Raw genomic sequence first — 25,556 nt, 5'->3', positions numbered from 1 at the left:
ACAAGACATCCATTTAAAACATGGTAGTTCTAAGACTAGAAGGAGAGTCAACAACGGTACAAAATGGAACCGTTGCAAAAGAATTCCAACGAAAAGAACAGAACAAGAAAGGTGGTTAAAGTAGAAAGATTCGGCCAACGTTGAAAGCAAAAGCAACATTCAAAAGGGAAAAAGAATGTACTAATGGAATGATGATCCGGGAGATAAAAAGGGAAGTGTTCAATTTAAGGTAATGGTGAATTTTATTAACCAACAAACAACTACCAAATGAATATCTAGCTGCAAATTTTCAAATCCTCTCTTCATTGTTCAAATGACCAGTCTCAAATAGGAGTCATAAATAAGACAATAAAAAGAAGATATGTTAAACATCAGAAGCATTTTCCAACTTGTAAAACAATTATATGGAAGCTGCAACTTCAAGGTAATAGCAATTCTTAGTTTTTAGTTGGCAGCCAATCTTTGCGGATGTCAAAGGTGTAGTTGATCTCAAGGTAGCACTTGTTATCGTCATCAACGAACTGGAGACACAGAAAGAAGAATACAAAGGAAATCAGTAGCAGCTTGTGCAAACCAAAAATTCTTGATGAATCTAATAATTATCCTTGAAATCTAATCACTAAACAAAGGATGACCCACAAGTTTAAATGTTCACATGCATGAATTATGACACACTTGATTCCAGAACTAATTGATAGGAACATTACCCTGCTTGTCCTTTTGAAGCAGATTAAGTTAGGCCTTGCAAGATGTTCTGAAATAATAACTACATTGTTGGGACTTTAAATAGTAATAGATTTAATGTTAGCATATTTAAAATTATTTGAATTTTTGAAATTTTTTTTTTATAAATCCATGCTCTTAAATGCAGGTGCCCCTCAAGTACTATCACATGAATCAGCAGAACAGATGAAAACAACTGAACATGAATGTGCGCAAATGCGTTGAGAAAAGGTCAGTTAATGAACATATATTTTGAACCAACACATCTGTTGCGTGAAAAGATCAAATATCAAAGGGGTGAAGAACAAGAAGAACTGGAACTTACTTTACTTCTAGCAGCATATGATCCTCTAGCAAACATACCAGATGGAGTGGTTTCTTCAGGCATTTCATGAGTATAAGGTTCTGTCTGAGGACTAAAGGTTCCTATCATCTCCTTTGAGCTATCAACTATCATGACAAATCATCATTCAAGGGAAAATCATTATTTCAGTGAAAAAGAGATGTGGGGATGGAGAGATTGGAAGAGATAAATGGAGAGACTTTTACCCTTGATACCAGTTTTCCAAACCGTGTTAGTATACTTGAGGCCGGAAACAATGTTGTTCTTAACCTCAAAAGTGAACTGCAGACTATAGCGGCTACCTTCTTTTAAGGTGAACCACGAGCCTTTAGGCTTTCCATTCTCAGGAACTGAAAGAACAATATCAGGTCTGCCAGAGGATTTGATTTCAAGGCTCAGGATTTTAACTTCAGGTTCAAGAGTCTCTACATAGTTATAAAACCATTAAGAAAATGTCAGAGATCCAAACACACTTCATCTGCCATGAAGGCTAACAGAGGAAATTTTATTCAAATTCAAGCATTTACAAATCTAGTCAATGAAATGGTATGCTTGAATAAATGGAGATGATGAAAGAAGGGTCTAACACACTATCGTAACACATGAGCTCAGACACAATTGCTATAAATTGTGGGAAGAGAAACAAAAATTTGGCATATAATCCATAAACTATCAACCCTAATTAACAAACTTAACTTTTATTAAAAATTTGACATATAATCCATAAACTATCAACCCTAATTAACAAACTTAACTTTTATTAATTCCTAAGGTTTCTCAGGTGAATTTTAGTTTTTCTCACAGCAGACAACATGCAGAGACTTGTAAATCCACAAAAAAATCATCAACGGGCTACATAAAACATAGCTCCATTACCACTAATTGCAAAGGAAATCTGAATTGTACTACAAATTAACACATTTTCAAAATGTTTAAGCAGATTACCTCCAGCAGCCTCAATATCCACAGCCCCAAGAAGCTGTTCCTTCCACCTCCTCAAGCTCTCATCATCCTACATTCTCAAACCCCACAAAACAGAAAAAGATTGAACATAAACAAAACAAAAAATGGAACAGTAATTAATAAAAAGAAACAGGAATGAGAAAACACAGGTAGAAAAGAAGGAAGAAAAACAAACCTTGTCTTTTTCAAGTTGTTCTTTGAGTGTGTATTGAGGACCCAGCTCTATCTTCCTTTCATTAGTTTCTTCATCATCCTCTTCTTCTTGATCAGTTCCATAAAGAGAACTCTCACTCATCTTTCTACTAATCCCACCACTTTTAGGTTCATCAACATTATGTTCTTCTTCATTTGGAGGTGTTTTTGTTGTTGCTGCTGTCTCAGAAACTTCCTCTTTGTTTTTCTCATCAAAACCCATGCTTTTAGTATTTGAATTCACACCAACCTCCAAAGACATCAACAGCCCATCAACAGTAACAAAAGAAACAGCAGTTGTGTCTGCGCCTATATGTGTCTCCCTTAGGGAACAAAACAAAAAACAGAATGCCCCCAAAGCAAAAGAACACAGAAACCAGACACCAACAAAAGAAGGGTCAAAGAATCTTAGAAAATAGAAAGTTTAACACGGGACAAAATCAAGAAAACCCACAACCATAGCCCTTCAAACAACAAAAAGACACACTAACAACCCAAGAAAGAACGATAGAGAAAGGTCACAAGTTCAGTTTTTAGAAAGTTCAAACTAAGGAAAAAGACAGAGTCATGTGGTGATCCTAAAATTGTGTTCAACTAAACAACAATGGCAAAATAAGAAAAGAGAGGTGTCAAGATCGTGAAGGTCACTCCTTCAGTAGGATCCACGAATACCTTGATTCAAGGACATGGGGGCCTTTAAAATTAGAGCACTCTTTTGATTACAACCAAAACAATATACAGAGAGAGAGAGAGAGAGAGAGATGTGAGATTAAGACAGCCTAGGATTGTCTGGAGGCTAGACTCCTCCTCTTTGACTTCTTATAATGGAAACTCTGATTCGGACATGAAGGAAAGAAAAAAAAGCTGCCTGGTATTCTGATAGTTATAATTGGTTTGGTTCAGCTTGCTGTTTTTAACTTTAGATAAGCTCTCAGTGCTTGGTACTTTGACCTTAGGTTTTTTGTTTGGACATTTTCTTGTCCTTGTCAAAAAGATTATAGGCTTATGCAAAGTCAATTCAGTTAGCTGAGTCCCACTAATTTGTTCATTTTCTCATGTATTTAGGACATCAAAAAACCATAGCTGAGGAAAGTGATAAAGAGTCCGCGTTAAAGGTTGTTGAGTTGATTTTCTCAGATTAATTGTTTATCAAAAAGATGTCATTTTGTTTTTTTTTTAAGGAAAAACTTTATTAGTTTTGACTCAATCCAATTTGAAATAAGTTTATAGGCTAATCAAAATTTAGGTTACTTGAAATCTTTAGTCCAAATTGAAATTTAGTTGATTTTATTATAAAAACCATTAGGTGAGGCTTTCAGGACTAGTGTAGAAAATTTTCTAAGTTAAATTATATGAACTAATTAAGTTGTAATTGTCATTTGCTAAATGGAAATGGGAATTTGTAAACGATGATGATCTCATTAGCTTAGCCCTATTGATGCACTTAGTTTATATATCTATATATATATTGGAGTGTTTATAGTGGTTTGGAAATGGTAGAAATGGGTGCACAACTTCCTAATAATTAGTAATTATAAGATTATAATGTCAATTTCAAGTTTAGAAAAAGGACCCACGTTACTATTAAGCTTAGTGCATGTCAAAAAGATTCATGGATGACATTAAATTTGGTATAGCTAAATAAACTAATTTATTAATTTATTAATTGAGATTTGATTTGAGATCAGATTTCAAATCAAATCAAGTAAAAATTAATTTAATTTATTTAAGAAATAAATTAAAATTTGATTTTTTTTAAAAAATAAAATAATATTATTAAAACTTTCTTTTATAAAAACTCTTGTAAAAATAACCCAATTTAACTCCTTTTTTTATATAAAAACTCTTGTAAAAATATTAATCTACTCAACTGGTGATTCAACCCTGAAGATAATCATGGCCTTCAATGATGTACAGGAAGGCCGTGGTAGCAATTCTCTGCATTGAATTGTTCCGATTTCTGTAATGCATGTGCCCCACTAATTATTAAGGCCACTGAATAGATTCTAGGAGGGCCACTGTGTCAAATGTACATGATCATCATTCAATGGTCATGATGGTGGAACAACAATATTCTGCTCCATTAGCTGATGTAATAAATTATTTTCCATAGGAGGAATGGTCAGCAGATGCATGAACCTCAGCTTAAACTTCTTACCACCTTCATGGAATCCTTGGCAATTTTGGACTGTTTGCTTGTACCTTATCCCTTGTGCCGATGGAGCCAAGAACCAGTTTTCACGCTGACAATTTACCACACAAACCACAAAGGAAGGCAGAGATATCTTCCCAATGTCAACATCAGCAACCACCGCAGATGGTGGCCAAATTTGCCATTTACCGAACCTGGTCCTCAGCTCCAAGATAATTCATCGTCGTTTCCTTCGGGAGATGATAAAACCACAGTAAATCAGTAGAGTCATCTCTGGCAGCATTTATAGGGTGTGCTGTACAGCAGACTGGAAGCGAGAAATTTCATATACACGAGAATTTTATAACAGCAAGAATCATCTTGGATTCTTTTTCGCAAACAAGAAGATAGATTTCTTGGGAAATATAACACTCGTGAAGCTATTTTGTAATGTATGGATGGTGAGATTTTCTTAGTAGATTTATTCAGATAATATCTGAATAATAATAAGAAAATGGTGCCATTGGATCACTCGAAAAAAAAACAAAATTTTATTTTGTTTTTGTTTTTGTCCAATTTCTCAAAGTGGGAATTCCTATAATTCCTTTCTAGGTTTTACATTTTTTCTTTCTTTCCATATTTCTCGACATATATGATAAATAGCATATCTGATAATGTCTACAAGAACATAAGAAATTAAAGTATCTTGGCTCTTCTCATCAGTAGATATACATACATATCTTGTTTTTATTGCAATATCTATAGCATTCCATGTAAAATAAATAGTGGATTTGTTTGTTATTTGTTGAGTTTTTTTCATGGTTCAATGAATAATTTGATAAGCCTATGATTTTTTATATATATTTTATAATACAATTAATCAACATGAATCAGTTATGATAAATTAGATTAGATTTTATAATTTTTACTTATGAATTTGCAGTTTTTCTTCTGCTAACATGACCATACAAGGGATTCTCAAGAATCAGCTTTCCTTTTATCAAAGCTAATAAAATCATTTATGTTGGCTTTTTAACCTATATTAAGGGACGGGTATTGAAATCAGACCTTCTTCCAAGTCATGCATACAATTGTAAGCAAATACAACTTTTCACATAATTTTATATGTATATATAAGATTGATTATGAAATTTTATTTCTTTATTTTAAATTAATTATCCATTCCCTCATTTCTATGCTAAGATTGGAAATCTTGTATTTTTCATATTGCAGGACCTTGGACCCTAGAGTCATCTCTAGCTGCATTTATAGGGTAATGGTAGAGCAGACTGGAAGTGAGTTATTCACCTTCTAAATCCCCTCTTCAATCTCTGTATTACTTGATTCCTCATTACTCCAGGCAAGTATGCGCAGTAGTAACTAAAATGGGGAAATGGAAGATTATGCAGTTCAAATGAAAAAAACCTAAATTTGGAGCGTTAAATGGCTTTTGCTCCACCTTGCTTTGTGTTTATCGGATCCTTCTCTGCCAACTAAGTCCATCCAATTTGCCTGATATAAATTTGAAATGAATCAAAACAAGTCTACTCAAAATCAAAATTAATGTATTATCTAGTGATGATAAATGATGCATCTTACAGAAGAGTAGACTTGGATGTTACTGACAAAATATGGATCAATTCTCTTTCCATTTGATGTTCAAATAACCCGTGACCTTGATGTTACAGGGAGAAGACAAACTAGATTTCAAATACAAATTGCCCCCAAAAAGATGGAAGCACGTCCCCAACTCTAGTGGCTGACCATGCAGCCAGGCTCGGTAGTCTTCACAATTTAAAATTGCGTTCTCAAGAATCCGTGATTCAGTTGTCCAATACAATTGTAGATGCACCAGCATCAAGTGGAGGGATGAAACAATGCTCAAGCCTGAGATAACTTATCAATTGCTTCCCCATTTTCTTTTAACACTCTCTTTAGCTGAAACTTCAACATAAACACCATTCTTTGACGCACCAGCAAAATCAGCAGGATCATCTGGAGATGCCTTTCTCAACATTTTTGATGATATAAAAGTTAGCCCATTTCTTGTCCCTCGCAAAGTGTATAGCAAAGGATTGACCATGACAGCAAGGATCAAATCACCTTTTGCAATTATGAGATACTGTACATGTAATATAACATCATAAGAAATTGGGAGAGAGCAATTAATTAAACACAGCATTCCAAGAATTGTGAAGGGAAAACCTAACCATGGCAATAATACCCAGGACAGCAAGACTTGTTTGCTGTGCTTCTGGCCAAAAATTGTCACCATTGGACCAGCCAAATCGTCCACCCCATCCAAACCAACCTCCTCCACCAGAATCTCCCCCTCCACCTGCTTCCTCCCTCCTCTTAATTTCCTTGTTCCATTTTTCAAATTCATCTTTCTTTCCACCAAGAGCACTTTCTAAAGCTTTCTTTGCTTGTTCCTGCAGCCACAAATAAGACAGCCTAATCACACCTGCAAACAAATTTAATCTTGAGCTCTCCTATTCTTTTTATCCCACCCTATGACAGGTCACCGTATAGCATAACAAATACAGAGTTCAACAATATCTAAATTCCAAGGCATGTCAAAAGACTGGAGTTGAAAGCCTCTAAACAGTTGGATTACAACACTCCCTTGCATATATCTCAGTTTTTCATCAAAACTGAGAAAGCCATTTCCAACAATTTTCATTAGCCATGTTTCCATCATCTAGACCTGGTTATGACCGTTGGTTTGATAGGACAGGCAATCACCAAGATTAATGGACACCATGCAAGTCAATGCACAAGAAAACGTGAAACCTTCACATAACCAGAAACACAAAGCAGAAGCCTCCTGCACCAGGCTACCCTTTTGTACAACCAAACGGACCATTAGTGAATTTAAAGTTCTAAGACATCACGATGTCATAAAGTTGTTGATGCTGAAGGTCCAGTTCAGTGATCAAAACCATCTTCAAATATGGGAGAAAGGGTAAGAGGACTGGTGGCTTAGTACAACAGCTTGAATCGCCTTGGCTTCTAGAGTTAAGCAACGAGAATCCTCCACATGAATTGCAGAATAAGCTATTCAAATTACCACATTTACAAAAACAAAGGCCTAGCATAACTATCAAATACATTACCGATTATCCTACTAGTTGGTCAAGAAGCTTGAGGTCCGTAATATGATAATGGTAATTCTAGTTGGCATGGCAACTAACATAAACACGTTCACATTATAGCCATATTAAATATTTCACTTTGTTGGAACTCAATCACTCGTAACTAGGATACAAACGCACACAATGGTTAGGCTAATAACTAACAATCGAAAGATCATTTTAACACCCAAGCATTCAAAATCTTTACAAGAATCACAGTTTAATCAGTAAACATCTGACATTAAAAACCATATCCCATTCAAACAACCAACCCTCACTCCATTCCAACTAAATAAAACACTTCATAAACTCTACAATTTGACAAGCAAACAACATCCTAACCCTCATCTTCCATAATTAAGCGGACAAGTTATTCACTTGCAAGCTCAGAAGCCCCTTAAATCCAATTATCACAGTCCATATCCACCATTTAAAACGACAGCTTTCAATCAACTCAAAACCCAAACATGGGTTTTTAATTTCCAAAACAAAAACCTTAAAGCTTCAATCTTTATCACTAGCTGATAAAATTTTCCTTAATTCGCATCCAAAGAGACAAAAATCAGAAACAATATATCCAAGAAAGTGATAAAAAAATCATATAGGAGCAAACTTTTTTTCTGTACCTCTCTGCCACCGCCTGAGAAAAGGCAAGTAAACTTGCCATTACACTTGAATTCTCTCTGCAAAGAGGTCCAGCTGTGCTTCACATCTTGCTTCTGGGTCTGGCTGAGGAATAGGGTACCGTTTGATTCGGGTCGGGTTGAGGAACGTAGAGGGTTTATGTGAAGAACTTGTGCCATGGTGGTGGTGTGTTACCCTTCTGCCTCCAGCTTGAGAGACATGTAGTTGATAGAGCTGAAGAGAACATGGGCTTGGGTATGCAAATTGGTAAGCCCGTTAGAAATTTTTAGGACAATATGTCCTTGGGGCTTTGAACTAATTTCAAATTTTTTTTAGCTCAATAATTTTCTTGTTTTCCATCGCTTTTCTCATGTCTGACTTTCTTACCACCAGAAGTTAGTCTTTGGGTTTCCGTAATGTATAGTGTTTTTTAAGTTTTTTTATTTAAAAATATATTAAATAATATTTTTTATTTTTAATATTAATGTATCAAAACATAAAAACTAAAAAACTATTAAATTAAATTTTAAAAAATCAAAATCAAAAAAATATTATTCAACTGCAATACAAAAGATGTCAAAAAAAACCAATGTTGATAACCAACTCCAACAACCTTGCTTATTAACTAAAAAAATAATATATAAATTTTAAGATTATCTGAAGTTTATTTAGCTATTAACTTTAAAGTTTTAAAATATTATTTAAAATATATATAAACTTACTCGAATATATATATATATATACACACATCAATACATATACACATATGCATATGTATGTATGTGCATACACTTACGCACACCTCAAATGGAATCAACACACATATATTTGCATGTATGCCCGTGCTCTCACATTGTGTGTGGTTTTTTATTAAAAAAAAATAAGGTTTAATTTTTAAAAACATGACTATTATTACATATTCAAGATCAGCGATACTCGTGTGTTTCTATTTCACATTTTGTATTTTTTTAATCACTAAAAATAATTTTCTTGAGCAAAGTTAATAGACAGCTTAAGGTTTTACAACGGCTGGCATTCAATGGCTACTCAACAACCTCACTCTATCTAGATAGCATCGAGCAGGGTTTCTTCAATGGCTTTCCTTTAATTAATTTTATGCCTGTGTGTTGCAGCGGCTGTGTTTCCCAACTATATATATATATATTGAAGAACAGGGACCACAGACAGGCTTTGCTCAAAGTTCAGGCAACAGGAGGAAAAAGGTGACAGGAGTCTACATCATTACATCGCATGCTCTTAATTTATCTTCTGTTTGTTTGTTTCCTTCGTTTTGTCTTTGTCTTGTGTGTAAAAAAATATATTCAAACCCTGTAAAAAGAGCCCAAATCCTCCCTTTGTCCATTTATGTTGCCAATATAAATAGCCTTTTCATCACACTTTGACAACTTCTACACTTGTGATGTTACATAATTGCTTCTTTTAGTCGCAAAGATATGATTGTGACACACAAACATCACAATTCATGTCCCCCCTTTTTCTAATATTATTTTCTTTTTTTGTAATTTTCTCTATAAGTCCAATGGCATGCACTTAGATTCGTAAGGAAATCTTCATGGTTTGGTTGAATTAAAAAAATAAATAAATTGATTTAATAAAATCTAGTTGGGATTGCTTGTGACCCAATCAAACTCAATAAGTCTACCTTTATAATTTTTTAAAAGTAAAACAACACTATTTTAATAAAAATAAATAATCTATGCTAATCGTTGATGGAGCAACCCGCATTCTTTTTCATTCTTGGCTGGTATGAAAATTATGGTGATTTCCTAAAAAAGAAGAGCAAGATAAACAAGGCAATACTTTTTTTTTTTTTTAGATTAACATGAATATTCGGACCAGCTTACGCGCACCACGACTAAATTATTTCTTACACCTTGATCAAAAGTGATGTTGTTGTCGAGCACATGCCATGTTAGGTAAATAGGCCTGATTTAATTTAAATTAATTATTTTATTTTATTTTATAAGAAAATAAAAAAATTAAAAATCAATGAATTTTTATCAAGTTTTCCCAGGTTTAACGTGATCACAAGATAATATAAATTTTTCATCGATTCCACCACATTGAGTCTTTTTCTATAGTTTATTGAAACCTGTATCTTTATTAAAACCTGAGTCCATGTTACTTAGATAATGGGTCAATCGTAAGCTTAAAAACAATGGTTACCGTAAGAGATAATTTGGTCATATTTGTTCTTGCATTTTAAAAAAATTAAATTTTTTTATTTTTTTATTTTAAATTAATATTTTTTAGTATTTTTAAATATTTTAATACATTGATATTAAATATAATTTTTAAAAAAATATTTTTTTAATATATTTTTAAATAAAACATATTTAAAAAACAACTCGAAATATATTAATAGCTACGCTAGTTATCTGGTTGAAGAAGACACTAATTTGGTTCTCTTTTAGTCTTTATCAACATTCTCTTGTTGTTGACCCACCCCACTAAATTCTTATCAAACTTTCCATCATCCTAATTCCAAACTCAATTCTCGATTACCAAAATACCCTTGCTCATTTCTCAACAAATCATCATCACCAAGCACATTAACTAATTTTGTGAAATTGTCTGCCCTCATTCTTCAACTGGCCTTTTTAGCCCCTCTCAATTTTATCTTTCTAATAACCAAAGAAAAATATTTGAAATGAATGCTACACATATACATAAATTTATTTCTAGTCATTTAAGAATAAATTTAATGTATTTATAATTTTATATTTATTTTATTAGGAATTTTTTATTTATTTAATGGTTATGTGAATCCATCCTTTGCTCGGGGACAAAAAAAAAAAATTGAGGTTGATTTAATATATAATTTTTTAATATTTTTTTTTATTTGTTAGAATTAACCCCGTGAATTCATTCATACCATTACATGAGTTTTTGCCAAAAACTAACCCATGATTCAAATCTAAAAGTATATTTATTCTTATTTCTTATGAGTATTTTTTAAAAAATAAAATTTTATATTTTTTTCTTTGCTTTAATTTTGTTGGGTTTCTTTAAATTATTTTGATATACTAGTATTAAAAATAAATTTTAAAAATTAAAAAGATATTATTATTTTTTTAAAATATTTATTTGAATATCTAACTGCTGTAATAACGATGGTTCAACCTCCTTTATTATCTCATTTCCCATTGTCAATTACATCTTCAATTATCCACTATCTTTCTTATCTCTTCCTTTTTCAATTTTAAAGCAAAATAAAACTCCCACAAATCTTCCCATTTTACCCTCCACACCTGCCGCCTCCCCGTGCCACCCCCACAAGCCCCGGCCTCAACCCCAAAGCGTCATTTCAAACACCCAAAATGACAGCTTAGAACTTCAAGAAACAGTGGACTTCCCCAAATACCCACTCTACCCTGCCCCCCTTCGCCCACCCACCCCGCGGTTACACAGGGCAAACCGTCTTTTCGGGTTAAAAACACGAGAGGTCATTTCCGTCCTTTCGAAAAATTATAAAGAGAGAGACTGAGAGAACGTAGAGAGAGAAAGAAACACAGAGAATTTTTCTAGAGAGAGAATTGTTTAGAGAGACAAAGACACATAGAGTTACCGTTTGTGTCCGTTTTTTCCGTTAAAAATATATGTGAAGAAAGAGAGGTAGCCAAGCCATGGTGACAGACCAGGAAATAGCCAAAGGAGTAGAGACGGTGCTGCGGCAATCCGACCCTAGCACCGTTACTTCATTAAACGGTGTCGTACAGCAACTTGAAGCTAAATTAGGGTTAGATTTATCACACAAAGCTGCTTTTATTCGTGACCAAATTAATCTGCTCCTCCGCCCCCACCCTACCACCACCGCCTCCGCCTCCGTAACCGTCACCGCGCATCCACAACTGGCGCCACAACCACCACCACCACCTCCATCACAGCAAGCTTTTCAATTCCAACAAGGACAAACTCTTCATTTGACCCCAAAAGACCATTTTGCCCTCCAATTTCAACAACAACAATTTCACCCTTCCCATTTTGCCCTTCACCCTCACCACCACCCTCACCAGCATCCTCAGCAGCACCAACAGCACCAGGTTTTTCCCCAGGACCTTAACTTTAGGCAGCCGCAAGCTGTGGTGGCTCCACCAGCGGCGCCACCTCAGTTGCAAGTTCAGCAGCAGCAGAGGCAGACGCAGCATGTGCAAAATGTTGGGGATGTTCCACATGAAGTGGCTAAAGAGAGGTAAAAGCTTAGGACTTTTTGTTATTTCTCGATTCTAGTTTTTTTTTAGGGCTCAATTTTAGGTGTTTAGGGGTTTACTTGTTGCATTTTTTTTTTCAAACTTTACGGTTTATAGTTTCCATTTATTTTTAATTGGTAAGTTTTGTTATATAGTCGAATTCTTTATAGTTACTAAAAGACAGAGAGGGTTAAAAAAATATTAGTAACTATCACTTTCAATGGTTAAAAGAGTGACCCAGTTGAAGGTTTAATGCTATTTTTTTGCTAAATTGAAAAATCCAAAATTTGGGCATTTGTTAGCTCATGGTTAGTGTGAAAGGGTTTTTTAAGTTGATGATAGCGTGAAGATTTGGGCCGTTGGTGATTTTGTTTGATTGGAGCTTGAATCTGTTGGGGCTGTTTATGGAGATTGAATGGTGTTTGAATTTTACTACTTTGCAGCAGTACTCCAGTTGGATCCAAAAGAAGAGGTGGACCTGGTGGGTTAAACAAAGTGTGTGGTGTTTCACCTGAACTTCAGGCCGTTGTTGGGGAGCCAGCCTTGCCAAGGACTGAGGTATGCTGTTGACCTGGCTCGTCTCTTAGCTTGGTTGAGCAGCTGCGCTGTTTATGGAGTGATTATTGTTTCTAAGAATTGTGCATTGTGTGTGTGTTCAGATTGTGAAGCAATTGTGGAAATACATAAGGAAAACCAACCTCCAGGATCCAAGTAACAAGAGGAAGATAATTTGTGATGATGCTTTACGCGTGGTTTTTGAGACTGACTGCACTGATATGTTTAAGATGAATAAGCTGCTAGCTAAACATATCATCCCACTTCAACCATCAAGTATGTATTGTGATCATTACAGTGAAGCATATTTTTGTTGCTCTGTGGTGGCTTTGAGAAGATTAAATTTATTTTTTTGTTCTTGTGAATATTTGCACAGAGGAATCTGGTCAAGCCAAGCGAGCGAAGGTGGATGTTGAGACCACAACTGAAAATAAAGAACCTGCTGCATCTCTTGTGGTAATATCTGAAGGACTTGCTGAGTTTTTGGGGACTACTGAGAGGGAAATGACCCAAACAGAAGCATCCAGACGTGTTTGGGAGTACATAAAGCTAAAACAGTTGGAGGTGGGTGATGAGTTTATATATTCATCCCTTTCCCTACACATGACTTTCCATATTGGGAGCACATAAAGTCTACTACATCCCTTTCCCTCAACTAATTTTCCAGCATATACCTCTTGTATAACTCTCTCTGTTATTATACACTGCCTTTTTTGTCCAATAAACCTTATTTGTAGTGCATCGATGTCTAAACACAGTTGTTTTATAGATAAATTAACTTTAATGTAAAAGTTCAATGGTTTTCATGTGTTTTTAGGATCCGTTAAATTCAATGGTGATACAATGCGATACAAAGCTTCGTGATCTTCTTGGATGTGAAAGCATATCTGCTGTGGGGGTAGGAGAGGTGTTAGCACGTCATCATTTATTCAAAAGGTCATGATGTTCTGTGGTGATGACTGGTTAGTATGTTCAACAAGCTCCCATATTGCCTTGTGGTTTCTGTGCTTGTGATTTGGTGGGAAAACAAAAAACTGATTATAAAACTTCTTGTATACATGTTCGATTTCTCAATGATGGATGTGAGTCCCTTCTCTTTTTATTTTTGACTGGGTATATAATACGGAGTTATTTTAATGCATTTTTTGGTCTTTTCCTGAGAGTTGAGCTGGTTTTCTTCATCAAACTATCCGTCTCATGATATCAAGCCTTTTTAAATCTTGTAAAATTCTCAAAAAGTTCATTTTTCCACGTGGTGTTTTCTATTCTGTCCTTTGATCTGACAACTTAAATATCATGTCAGGTTCCGGACCAAACCATAGCCCCTTGGTAGTCAAAGTACAGGTTTCTTCTAGTGTAACTTTCTTCCTGTTAATGATCTCCCTCCAGGTGTGATTTGATCACCCTGCTGCTTAGTTGTAAATCATCATCCGAGTAGTTTAGCTTTAGAATTTCTGTTGTTCCTGAATCCCTTTTGCTTCCCTTTATGTGTTGACGCTTCCTTTTGAATTATGTACGTTTATGGACTCTGTCATCCATTGGGTTTAAGACTTCACGTGTGCCTGCTATCTTTTCTGCTCCTAATATGCTCTGATTAATTTGCTTGCAATTTGATGTATACCAACAAGTAACCTTAAGTTCTTTTTCCCCTTTCTTGTTACTTGCAGGTGCATGGAACAATGACCACTGCTCACTTCTGATAGTAGAACAGATAGTGAAGAACCTTGTTTAGTTTATTGTTCGTTTATTTTTTTTTCATGTCCTTTGTGAATTACTGTGATTAGATGACATGGTGATTTACTCTACTATGATCAGAATGAAAATGTAACAACGGTCAATGGCAGGGGTTATCTTTGTAGTTATGCTGCCATAGCCTGGATGTAGTAGGGCTTTCTTGCTAATTTTGTTGTCAGTTTGACTTCCCAATGCCTAACCCCCTCATTGTAGAATGAAGGAAACCACAGTCAAATTGTAAAATCTTATTAACTTGAGAAAGACCAATATGTGTATCCTGTCATATAGGCTGTTGTTTACATACTGCAACTGGCTTTGTTCCCTCTTTTCTTTGTGGTCTGCTTGGAATTATTTACATGGAGTCATGTGTTCTACACCTTCTGACAGATCGAAATCATGTCGCTATTTATTTGTTCTCATTCACGAGTAAATTTATTCAGCTTTGGATGTTTCCTCCGAAACGACAGAGCAGAGGTAACTGTTAAGGTGAACGCAGCTGGAGGACAAACTTTTCCCTCGTTGAAATTTCACTTAACACTGGAACTGGAGGAAAGTCCAAAGCAGAGAATTTTGATTTTGATCATCATAACTTGTATCATAGGAGTGGCGTCGGTCAAGCATCCGACACTGTATAATAATGAGCAGCCTAATTTGGTGAAATTCAGGAGTTGAACTAAGAACTGAATGCACGTGAAAGATATGCCGGATCATTAAACCTGGCTTGGTCGATTAATGTAGGACTCGAATCCTTTTTACTTAAATCAGTTTCAGGTTCAGGTTTTTAGTCGAACTGGATAAAAAAGTCGGGTTTATACATAAAAAATAACAAAACACTATGATTTTAATAAAAACATACAAGCGAGTGGCTTTAAAATTGACCCGCGACCTGAACCCATTTCTTGATAAGTTCTGGATGGGTTCTAATAACTATTATCTAGACCAAGAAACAAATACCTGACGCAAAGATAGGAAAGCTGTCGAGTGGTTTCGCTGCAGAGTGCGGTGATTCAGACATTTTGTCTTTCGTGCCGGTTTCTCAGGTTTTCAATTCTGTAAGACCATGATAAGAGATTGTCATCTAGTTTGGATTCAAAGGTGCCCAGGTGGTGGTATTGACACCCACCAAGTAGAGCTACTACACGGTGTAAAAGTTCAAGAACCAGGCTGAGCAACAGGGCTTGAGAAGTCGTTTGTAAATAGACCTTAGCCATTACAGAGTACACCAGATTCAGAGCAAGCTCCCAGCTAGCTACATACCGCGTTAAACCATTGATAGCAGAACCTCGAGGAAAGTTGCAGAGAAGCAAAAATGATGGTGTTTGTGATCTGACCTTCCACATGTCTCTTCCTATGTATGCAACTAAAGTGGTCCGTCTTGAAGAGAAGTAAATGTAAGTGCTAGACAACCGTGCTGCAGCACGTTATAGTCTCAAAACTCCCATGAAAATGTTTTTGAGTGGATTATCCCTGATACAATAACTTGCTATATGAATCACAACACCTGTTTTTCTAGGTGTTCAGTTGAAGAGATAGAAACAAATGAAAAAAAAGAGTTGTTTATGAGATAATTTTAAATTGAATTTCTACTTTTTAATACATATCTTTTATCTTCACTATCTATGGCAACAAAACACTTTCTAAAGTTTCAAATTCTTATCATAAATAGTGCATCCACTAAAAAGAGCAAGCATTTCGCAATACAATCATCAATTCTAAGAGTCCAAGTAAAGCAAGGTCAAGCAATACCTCATCCTTTTCATAGCCTTCTTTTGCTCTTTCGGTGGTTGCTGACTGATAACAATTCTGTCATTATCATCAGGTTGAACAAGGGAATTCAAACATGAAATTCCTTCCAAGCGCTCTTTCTCCTTTCCTTTAATCACATTATCCACAACTCTTTTACTTTTTTCTAGTGTGCACGGCGCCACTTGAATAAAAAATATTATGATTGTAAAAGAAAATATTTATGCCATAAAAACCTATCTTGATATTATTATTAAATTCAGCTCAACGAACAATTTTAAAAGTAATCTCAATATAACCAAATCTACTTGAAGATTTTAAAAGCATGATTTAACTTGAAAAAAAAATAATCATTCTAATTTTTTTTAATATTAAAATTATAATTTTTTTTAATATTTTAAATCTATTCAAATTTCATGATTTAACTAATTAAATTTATAATTCAAGTAATGAACTTCACCAAGCTTAGAACTTTTTTTAGAAATATTATTTTTCACTTAATTAAATGATTATAAAAATAAATGTTTATAAAAGCAGATATAAATTAAACTAAGCACAAATCAAACCTAAAGATATTTATTTAAAAATACAGTAACCCTAAGCTATAGAAAGAAAACTAAAATAAATTTTAAAGCAAATTCGAAATCAAGGAGGTGTTGAATATTAAATGATGAAGTTTCTATTCATTCCTCAGTGTAATAATTCCTTTAAGGTTATGTTTTATAAAGGTTTAGCTTGCTCGCTATATATGCGCTTGTGTGTTGGGGATGGAGAAGCTGACAGATTTTTCAGCTTCTCCACCCACAACACACCACACAAGCGCATATAGCGCAAGCTAAACCTTTATAAACAAAACCTTAAAGGAATTATTACACTGAAGAATGACTAGCAATATACAATTTTATGCAAATTTTCCAACCTATATTTGCAACAGAAGCATGTAATGAGTCGAAAGGATTTTCTCACTTCAGCACCAACAGAATCGATAATTGTAATAGAAAGATAGGGTATATACAATTTCTCCAGCTTCTAGTTCAAGCCGAGATGTTTTGGCCTTGGCTAGGAGCCATTTCAATTACAAGATGAAATGTCTGTTCTTCAAAAATCAAAGGCTGCAATTAAAAAACAGCCCTCTCTAGAGCCCACTTCAACGAACAAAATCGGCGAAGGTGACCTGACCAGAGGCTCCAAGCATAAAATAAGGACAAGAATATGAACATGTGTCGACCAGTGTAATAAAGCTGCCACCATCATCCAAAGGCTCCTCGGAGACATCTGATAAAATATGTCATCTGAAGTTGCAACATTGAGCCCGACCTCTCGCCAACTTGTCCCATAGACAGATCATCTGCCTTGGGGATTGATAATGTGCAGTATAATAGTTCTCCATGCATCCATATTGACAGAATTTCCAGTTGTGGGAGTACTGGACAGGGGTGGAGCTGTTGAATTGTTCAACCCACATTCCCATACTAACATCTTCCATTTTGAAGAGCTGCAATGAAATTAACATATTTTACAATACAGGCTGATTGGAAAGATAGCTGTCAAAGAATTGCTAAAAGAAAAGGAGAGGAAGGGAGAACATCCTCCGACAGAAAAAAAAGTATTAAATAAGATTGTAGTATTACTAACCCTGAGGCTTTGTTTGCCATGTTGAGCGATGATAAATTTAGCAATATCAGTAGAAATTACATATCCAGGTCCATTAGCATAAGGAGGGTATACTGCTTCAGGCCATTCCTGTTACAATAGGCAATAACCTTCAAATGAAAGAAGTGAACATAGAAAAACAATTATATCATTCATGTCGTACTCATCCAGAAACACAGAAAAATCAAAATTTTGAATTCATTAAGAGCAGGAACATTGCGAACCACATCTAGAATACTAGTTTCTTTTCCATTTTACACTCCCAGTCAAAGCAACAATATGTATCGTATGTTCAGGACTATCTGATTCATGAAAGGAGCTTAACTAGAACATGGTCCCTAAGACCTGACGTACCAAAATCATAAAAAAGAACCAAGTTTAAGGATGACTCTGGTAGCAGATTAGGGATGATGTTTGAATTCTTTAACTACCAGAAAATTAAAAAAAAAACCTTTATCAACTCTAACCAAGAAGCACAAACAGCCTTCTCAAAGCTGTCTTCTGCCATTCTATGCCTCAAACAAGTTTCTGAACCTATACCCATTCCATTCCATGAATATCAATGCGGTAAAAAATTGTAAAGGAGAAGGGTAAAAAGGAAGACAAAGGTAGGCAACTCTTGCAAATAATGCAAGAATGTAGATAGTATTTCCAATAATGCTCCTTTAATGAGAAAGAAGCCGGTTAATTCATATGGTAACTCAGTCAAGTAATTCAAAAGCGCCATGATCAGTATCACCAAGGTTGTTTCTAGTAAAACAGAGGATGGTGTACCATATAAGCAATTAAAAATTCTTTCATTTCTTTTTCTGAATGTTCAGGTTATATGATCTCGCAGAAGAGATTGTTAAGAAGTATATTATGTAGAGATTTAATAATTTGCCTTTGTTCCCCCTTCTCCATATATTATAACATTTTAGTTTGTTTTTCAAGGGAAAAAAGAACAAGACAATTGAATTAATATAAGCAAAGATACTGCTGCCAGAGATTTTAAGAAATTGGAATTCACATGACATGCCTCAAATGTAACTGCCCATTTGCCATTTCTTAGAGGACGATGTAATAGATTGAGATTGCCCATATAAAGTGACTTGGAGGGAGAGGTACGGTCAATTTCTTTCAAGACAGTGTCAACCCTAACAAATGTATCATCATCACATTTCATAATGAACGCGGCAGAAACATTCTGAACCTGCATGAAATATATTCAGATGTGTTAAAAAAATATATTCGGGAGATATAAATAAATACACAATTACTAGTTCTCAAAGATCCTATTTAAAAGATTCAATGAAAAATGCCAACTGAATGAATCATATACTTACCCCAAACTCACAAATAGCGATAGTTTTAAGAACCACGAGCTCATATCGATCCATAAATGGCAAAATCACAATATCACCAAAGTATGCTGCCTCTTTTTTTAGCACTGCATTCACCTCCTTCCGTGGATTCTGTGGTTTTCATGAACAGGTACAAAGATAAAGTAGAGTATAAATTCTACATAACAGATGGATGGAAAAAAAGAAAAAAAGAATAGAAAATAACCATAGTTCTGCTTCCTCTGTTCCAAAACAATGGTCCATCTTACAGAATGCACAATATTACATTAAGTAGATTAAATAATTTGACAATGAAAGACACACAAACACTCTTGCATATTCACAATGCTCCCATGTACATGAATATTGTTTTTCTTGCTCTTCATTGTATTTTCTTGTTTATATTTCAACACAAAATATCTAGGGCAATGATAAAGATAGATCCTTGCATCCAAGCTCTCTGGACTTGTAAAATTATATCAAGCACTTAAATCATCAACAAAAAAAGGTGGGGTAAGGCTGTTAATTGTGTCAGTGGACCATCAACTATTACTCAACCTAAATTCCTCAATTTCAAATCATTTAATGCAATTTCAATTTCTTTGAAATTTTTATTGCAGTCCTTTGATCCAAATTTCCATTAACTTTTTTTGATGTGGCCATACAACAACTAGAGCGTCACCTTTTAGAATGGCATTGTTTAAGGATAATGTTAGCAGAAAGAAACAGAAGGTGGATAAAAAGACTTTGGTAAACTTGCAAACAAGATGAAAGAATACATAAAGATTCAATAATTGAAGTATGTTTCTCAAATCAGGGAATAATTGAGTGACTGTTGATACAATTAAACATTGCTACTTAAAAAACAAATAAAATTGAGGGTTAAGAAATACATGTGGAGATCTTACCAGTGCAACAAAAAAACGAGCAACTACATTTGATGACTTGATTGCTGATGATTGCATCCAAGTTTTTCTAACTGCCATGCGTTCTGCAAAGTGATTCGTAGCTGATAGAATTCCAATAAAAACTTGAATTGGCCTCTTTGGTAAAGGATGAGCTTTCCACTTTTCTGACATTTCCAATACTCTTTGAGGAGAGAAGCTTGGATGTGATCTGGGTAGAGAAGTGGCAAAAATTGAATGAACATCCATGTTTCCTTTGATTGCTAATCCCGTTGCATCTTCAAGGGTAAATCCCTAAAGCCACGGAAAAACGTTGTAGGAAATATTTTGAGCTTATTATATAATTGAACAAAACATACTACTACTCTAACAAACACAACTATTAAGATTATGCACTGAAAAATCTACAGGGACTATAATGAAGAAATCCAGTGGGAAAGCAAAGGGAATCAAGAAAAGGGAAACCTTAAAAAGATGATAAACAGGGATAAGGTTAGTTCATGGAAATCTTCATAAAAAAATGTCAATGTCACAAATATTTTGAAAGTGCTATTTCTCCCAAGTGGGTTGGATAGAACAGCTAGAAAGCCGATTGTGCATCATATATGCAAATATTATTTTCCAAATCCACAAGGCCAAGGTTCACCATTTGAGTTGGAGAAACAGAAAGAACTGTCAAAGGGTATAATAATCACTTTTTTCTCATCTATATCAACTTACCGGACGATATGGAAATGAGGTCACATGCCGCCCCCCAACACTAATATGGTATCCATCAACACCAGCACGCAAGGTCAGGACAAACAATTTTCCCTCCACGAAAGGAAATGGCCAGGTCACTTCAGGTTTCTGTTCACGCCCTATAAATCTCTTAAACCATGAGGTTGTCTTGGATTCTTTTGAGTCTACATTATCATCCCGCATCCATTTCTCACATCTCAAATGTTCATCAACTGCCGAATACATGCATTAGAAAAATTATACAATTCAATTTTCTAAAATAGAGTAAGGAGAATCAAAATTCACAAAGAACTTCAGGGTGCGGGCTTAAATTTGGTTATTAACAAGGAAGCTGAACAATTAAGAACTTCAACAACTATTAGGTAAGTATGACAATAAAGACAAATGCTTCAGAAATTATACATTTTAACACAAACCAGACCAGCAAAAACTCTTCACCAACTCTGACCTACCTTTATGTCATTTACACCCATGAGGAAATTAATCTAAGCTTAATGATACTCTAAACCTACTTTTCAAATCTAGTTCACATTCATTAACAAGTTAACCATAGGAACGCTAGAATCCATCTGCAAAGTGCTAAAATATAAACTCTGGCAAGTGCATCATTTTCTACATGAAAAGGAAAGGTGGTGCAGAAATTGGCATCAATATCATAAACAATGTCATGGTGCTAATAAGAAAACAGGGTAAGCAAACAACGATAATAGTTAGATCTGAATATTGCATCTCAGTTGAGACATTTCTTTGACTATATATTAACTAAAAACCATGTACTATCGAAGTAGAAACTACAGCATAACTAGATAGGATCTTACCAGCATCCTAGCATAAAATCAAGGGGTCAATGGTCGAGTACCAACCTAATGTAAATGGTCACCAACACAAAATTTTAATCTGAACTAGGGCTATATGCAGTTTTCACTTTTGCCCCTAGCACTAACTGAATTGTCTAGAAAGATTTAGGAAGGCAATCACATCTCTTTCACCTCACACAACTTATGTGAAGAAAAGTATAGAGAATGTCTAACAAAACATCAATTCTAGGGACTTGAGTCCCCTCAATGTAAGCAATTTCTTTCTTTAATAGAAGTATACATTAAGTAATCATCTTTCCAAGTTGCATTTGACCTAGCATACATAAGCAAACAAGGAAAATGAGTTAACCAACACTATTAAAAAACAAGGTAGCTCTTACCCAGCATGTCCTCATCTTTCTTGGATGGCAAACCATCACACCTTTGAGCTGTCCCCCATTGCATCCTATAGCAGGTATTATGCTCAATGACAGGATGCCGACTCCAATCTCCCCTCAATCGAGGATTTAAATGTAGAATCTTTGGTGGATCCTCCCCCTCCACTGACTTCAACCCCTGCAACTCAATCACGAACTGTGAAATCATAACAGTGCCATCACCATTCCTCAACCTTGTAAGCTGGGGTACATACTCCTGGTGTGCATGATGGGGTGTTCCCACAATGGTTATGGATGACCCTGCTGCTAAACCACATGGAAGAAGCATCAACTTTTCCCCTCCAGCCAACTCCTCGCCACTCATGGATACCCACAAAGGACATGACTCAATCTTCCCATCGTATAAAGAACCCTGTCCAATCTCCTTCCCATCATAATTTTCCACTTCTTCCCATGCCTTTAATCCAAGCAGCCAAGCCTCATCTGCCATTCTCTCAAATGGTGAAAAATTCCTAGTTGCATTCCTTCGCCTCATAAATTCTCCTGTTATTCGGCCATAAGGATACTGAATTGGTTTTATAGTTTTAGTCCCCCCTCTTTTCTCCTCTTCCAAAGGTTCCTTACTGGGCATCATCGGTGCGTTTTGGTTTCGATTATCTTCTAATTTCCGGTGAAACGTATCCTTATAAACCGAACTAAAAAACGATTTGCTTAAATCAGAATCTTCAACATCTTTTACCATGGAAAACGAATCCAATCCAACATAACTATCACCCCCACTCACCATTGCTGCAATCTCTAAAAAATGTCGAAACTTGAATGCTAAAAACACCAAGTACAATGCTCCTATAACCAACAACAAATGCGACAGCTTGCACCTCCTAGTACTAGAAGGTTCATTCTTTAACCTCTTCATCTTATTCCCACCCAAGAAGCTACAATGCCAGGAAAAAAAAACACTCTATAAAACCCAAAAACCTCCCATTTCTCTAAATCATCATAAAAAAACAGAACATGCTTAAAACTTTCTAAAATGAGCAAAACTATATAAAAAAAAATCCTAATGTACCAATTTCTCTAAACCACCACCAAAAAACCCAGATTCCAAAATACGCTAAATAAACTAAAAAAGCTCAAAATCTTCTAAAAAATAGATCCTTTGCACCAAATTCAACGGAGAATCCAAAAATCTCCAAGACCCATTTCAGAAATCCATCAAAGAAGCCAGAAAACCAAAAGTTTACAAAAAGAAAACCAAAATCTTGAAAACTGTACCTTGAGATCAGAATCGAACAAAACCCTCAAAGTTAGAGATTCTTTTTTTAAGGAGATGGAAAGAGATTACTTGATTGATCAAAGAAACCGAGACCAAATGTGAATGCAGGCTTCGAAAAGGAAATGGCAGAGAGAGGGAGGGAGGGGGAGATACAGTTTGGTGGGGAGTTTGCAATCTATAACGTGTGTATGGGGGTGCGTTATTAACAACACGGCAACAAAAGAAATTAATTACTGGAAAAGTATGAAATTACAAATCGTTCAAATTTTTACTTGTTGGAGTCAAGTCGAGTTACAACATTTTTTATATGGTTGATAATGATGATTTAATTCATGGATCAGATTTTATTTTATTTATATTTTATTTATTATTTACCTGGTATAAACTTTAAATATTAAAATCCGTTTTGAATATTTACAAAAGGATTTATTATTTAAGTAATATACATATCAAGTTATGAATGAGTTGATATTTATTGGATAAAATAACTATAAAACAATCTCATTAATTCAAGTCAATTCCGGTAAAACTGCATTCCTTAAATCTTTCTCATTTGTTTTTTTTATAATTTTAAATAATTTTTTTATTTTTTTTTATGGTAGTAAATAAAAATAATAAATTACATGAAAATAAAATATTAGATTATGATATCAAGATTACGAGATTAATTAAGGATTTATGCAGCATTTCACATTTCATTGTTATTTTGAATTCTTGACAAAAACTTGATCATATCTTGACTGGGCATTGAATTTTTGCGCGCATGGACCCACATATATTTTCTTCTTATTAAAAAAATTAATTAAAGGTTGATTTACTTTTTACAAAAGAGAATCATCGGTGTTTAATGCCTACTTATTAAGATAGTTATCCATCTTAAAAACGAAGTATGAAGGTAGTTATCAAGTCTTGTGAATACACTATCCATCTTAAGAACTAAGGATGAGGTCTTAAATATATAAATTTCATATCAAAATAAATTATTTTTGTATCGAATTGGTCACAGTTTAGAGAGAGAGAAATAAAATTGAAATGAAAAGGGAAAAATATGATTAACCCATGAAATTATTGTGATTTGTAGTTAATTGTTTTTTAAAATATTTTTTAATTAAAAATATGTGAAAATAACATTTTTATATTTTTTTAAGTTTAAAACACTTTTAAAACATATCTAAAAGTAAAAATATTTTCAAATACTTGTAGCTTTATTTATTTTTATGATGTAATGTGGGGTGATGTGAGTTTTTATTTAATTATAAATTTTAAAGTATATAGTTAATCAAAAAAATATTATGATTTTACATGGTCCTACTTTTTTTTTGAAATATTAACTAAAAAACTATAATTTATAACTTATTTTAAATTTATATTTTCAAACTGCAACTATAAAATATATCATGATGTTAAAAACATATTAACAAAAAAGATTTATCAATATGTTATTAATACTTTTAAAATGTAACTCTACATCAACTATACTTTGTATTAAATTAAGGTTTTGTTTGAGAATATGATAAAAGTTATTTTTTAAATTTTTTTATAAATATATTAAAATAATATTTTTTTAGTTTTACAAATTTATTCTTAACATTAACCCATCAAAATAATTCAAAACACTAAAAAAACATTAATTTATAACAAAAAAAAATCAAAATTTAATGAAAAACTATTTCAACTATAGCCCCAGACAAGATCTATAAAAGAAAAGGACATGAAAATTACACTGTCCAATGGAATTGGAATTGGACCTACAATATTACCTTTCATATAAAACTCCTAATAAATAAAGACGAATTTATTAAGAGAGTACTTAATATAGTTCTATGGAACCCTATTTGCCCCCCTCCCTCTGTTTTTTTTTTTTTTTTGTTTTTTTTTTTAATGGAAGTGACCTTGCTTCCGCTTTTGTTTCTGCTTGGAATTCCACCCCACTTATTGGGAAGCACATCCCACTTGTTCATTAAAATGTTTTTTTTGTTTTAAATTATTATTATACCTTGGACATTCCCGTTTTTCATTAAATTAATGTATAAAATATGGCTTTTGTGCCGTGGATCTATTTGGTTTAGGACCTGGTTTCCGAGGTGGTTTCACATGTCTCTAGGCCTTTG

At 34.3% G+C, this 25,556-nt stretch overlaps 4 protein-coding genes and 1 long non-coding RNA gene across 8 annotated transcripts; 2 read left to right on the top strand and 3 right to left on the bottom strand.

Moving 5' to 3' along the window:
- Positions 1–206: 206 nt before the first annotated feature.
- LOC105108398 (rho GDP-dissociation inhibitor 1-like) lies at positions 207–3,197 on the bottom strand. The gene is made up of 5 exons (XM_011002695.1): positions 2,205–3,197; positions 2,012–2,078; positions 1,273–1,491; positions 1,049–1,173; positions 207–521 (listed from the first exon to the last, which is right to left on the bottom strand). The coding sequence occupies exons 1-5, from the start codon at positions 2,481–2,483 to the stop codon at positions 438–440; spliced, it is 774 nt and encodes a 257-aa protein (XP_011000997.1). The 5' UTR covers positions 2,484–3,197; the 3' UTR covers positions 207–437.
- A 2,700-nt stretch (positions 3,198–5,897) lies between these two features.
- LOC105108397 (uncharacterized) lies at positions 5,898–8,340 on the bottom strand. Its single transcript, XM_011002694.1, has 3 exons — positions 8,113–8,340; positions 6,563–6,784; positions 5,898–6,474 (listed from the first exon to the last, which is right to left on the bottom strand). The coding sequence occupies exons 1-3, from the start codon at positions 8,287–8,289 to the stop codon at positions 6,253–6,255; spliced, it is 621 nt and encodes a 206-aa protein (XP_011000996.1). The 5' UTR covers positions 8,290–8,340; the 3' UTR covers positions 5,898–6,252.
- A 3,275-nt stretch (positions 8,341–11,615) lies between these two features.
- LOC105108396 (SWIB complex BAF60b domain-containing protein) lies at positions 11,616–14,936 on the top strand. 3 transcript variants are annotated; one of them, XM_011002693.1, is made up of 6 exons: positions 11,616–12,323; positions 12,768–12,879; positions 12,981–13,152; positions 13,253–13,440; positions 13,694–13,838; positions 14,544–14,936. In XM_011002693.1, the coding sequence occupies exons 1-5, from the start codon at positions 11,758–11,760 to the stop codon at positions 13,817–13,819; spliced, it is 1,164 nt and encodes a 387-aa protein (XP_011000995.1). In that variant the 5' UTR covers positions 11,616–11,757; the 3' UTR covers positions 13,820–13,838; positions 14,544–14,936. The 3 variants fall into 3 exon arrangements, with proteins under 3 accessions (XP_011000995.1, XP_011000993.1, XP_011000994.1); XM_011002691.1 differs by having other exon boundaries at positions 12,765–12,879; XM_011002692.1 differs by lacking the exon at positions 14,544–14,936 and adding an exon at positions 14,180–14,510 and having other exon boundaries at positions 12,765–12,879.
- Positions 14,937–15,419: 483 nt separating this feature from the next.
- On the top strand, positions 15,420–16,086 carry LOC105108395 (uncharacterized). The gene is made up of 2 exons (XR_839060.1): positions 15,420–15,927; positions 15,977–16,086. It is a non-coding gene; the product is annotated as an uncharacterized LOC105108395 (long non-coding RNA).
- Positions 16,087–17,297: 1,211 nt separating this feature from the next.
- LOC105108394 (probable beta-1,3-galactosyltransferase 20) lies at positions 17,298–23,638 on the bottom strand. Of its 2 annotated transcripts, XM_011002690.1 has the most exons (8): positions 23,445–23,638; positions 22,173–23,104; positions 20,954–21,186; positions 20,237–20,527; positions 19,332–19,460; positions 19,025–19,198; positions 17,989–18,096; positions 17,298–17,848 (listed from the first exon to the last, which is right to left on the bottom strand). In XM_011002690.1, exons 2-8 carry the CDS (start codon positions 23,083–23,085, stop codon positions 17,642–17,644), a joined length of 2,055 nt encoding a protein of 684 aa, XP_011000992.1. In that variant the 5' UTR covers positions 23,086–23,104; positions 23,445–23,638; the 3' UTR covers positions 17,298–17,641. The 2 variants fall into 2 exon arrangements, with proteins under 2 accessions (XP_011000992.1, XP_011000990.1); XM_011002688.1 differs by having other exon boundaries at positions 22,173–23,638.
- Positions 23,639–25,556: the final 1,918 nt, after the last annotated feature.

The sequence above is a fragment of the Populus euphratica genome, unplaced genomic scaffold (assembly GCF_000495115.2).
Source record: "Populus euphratica unplaced genomic scaffold, PopEup_1.0 scaffold187.1, whole genome shotgun sequence".
Classification (NCBI taxonomy): Eukaryota; Viridiplantae; Streptophyta; class Magnoliopsida; order Malpighiales; family Salicaceae; genus Populus; species Populus euphratica.
This window is presented reverse-complemented; position numbering and strand designations above follow the sequence as displayed.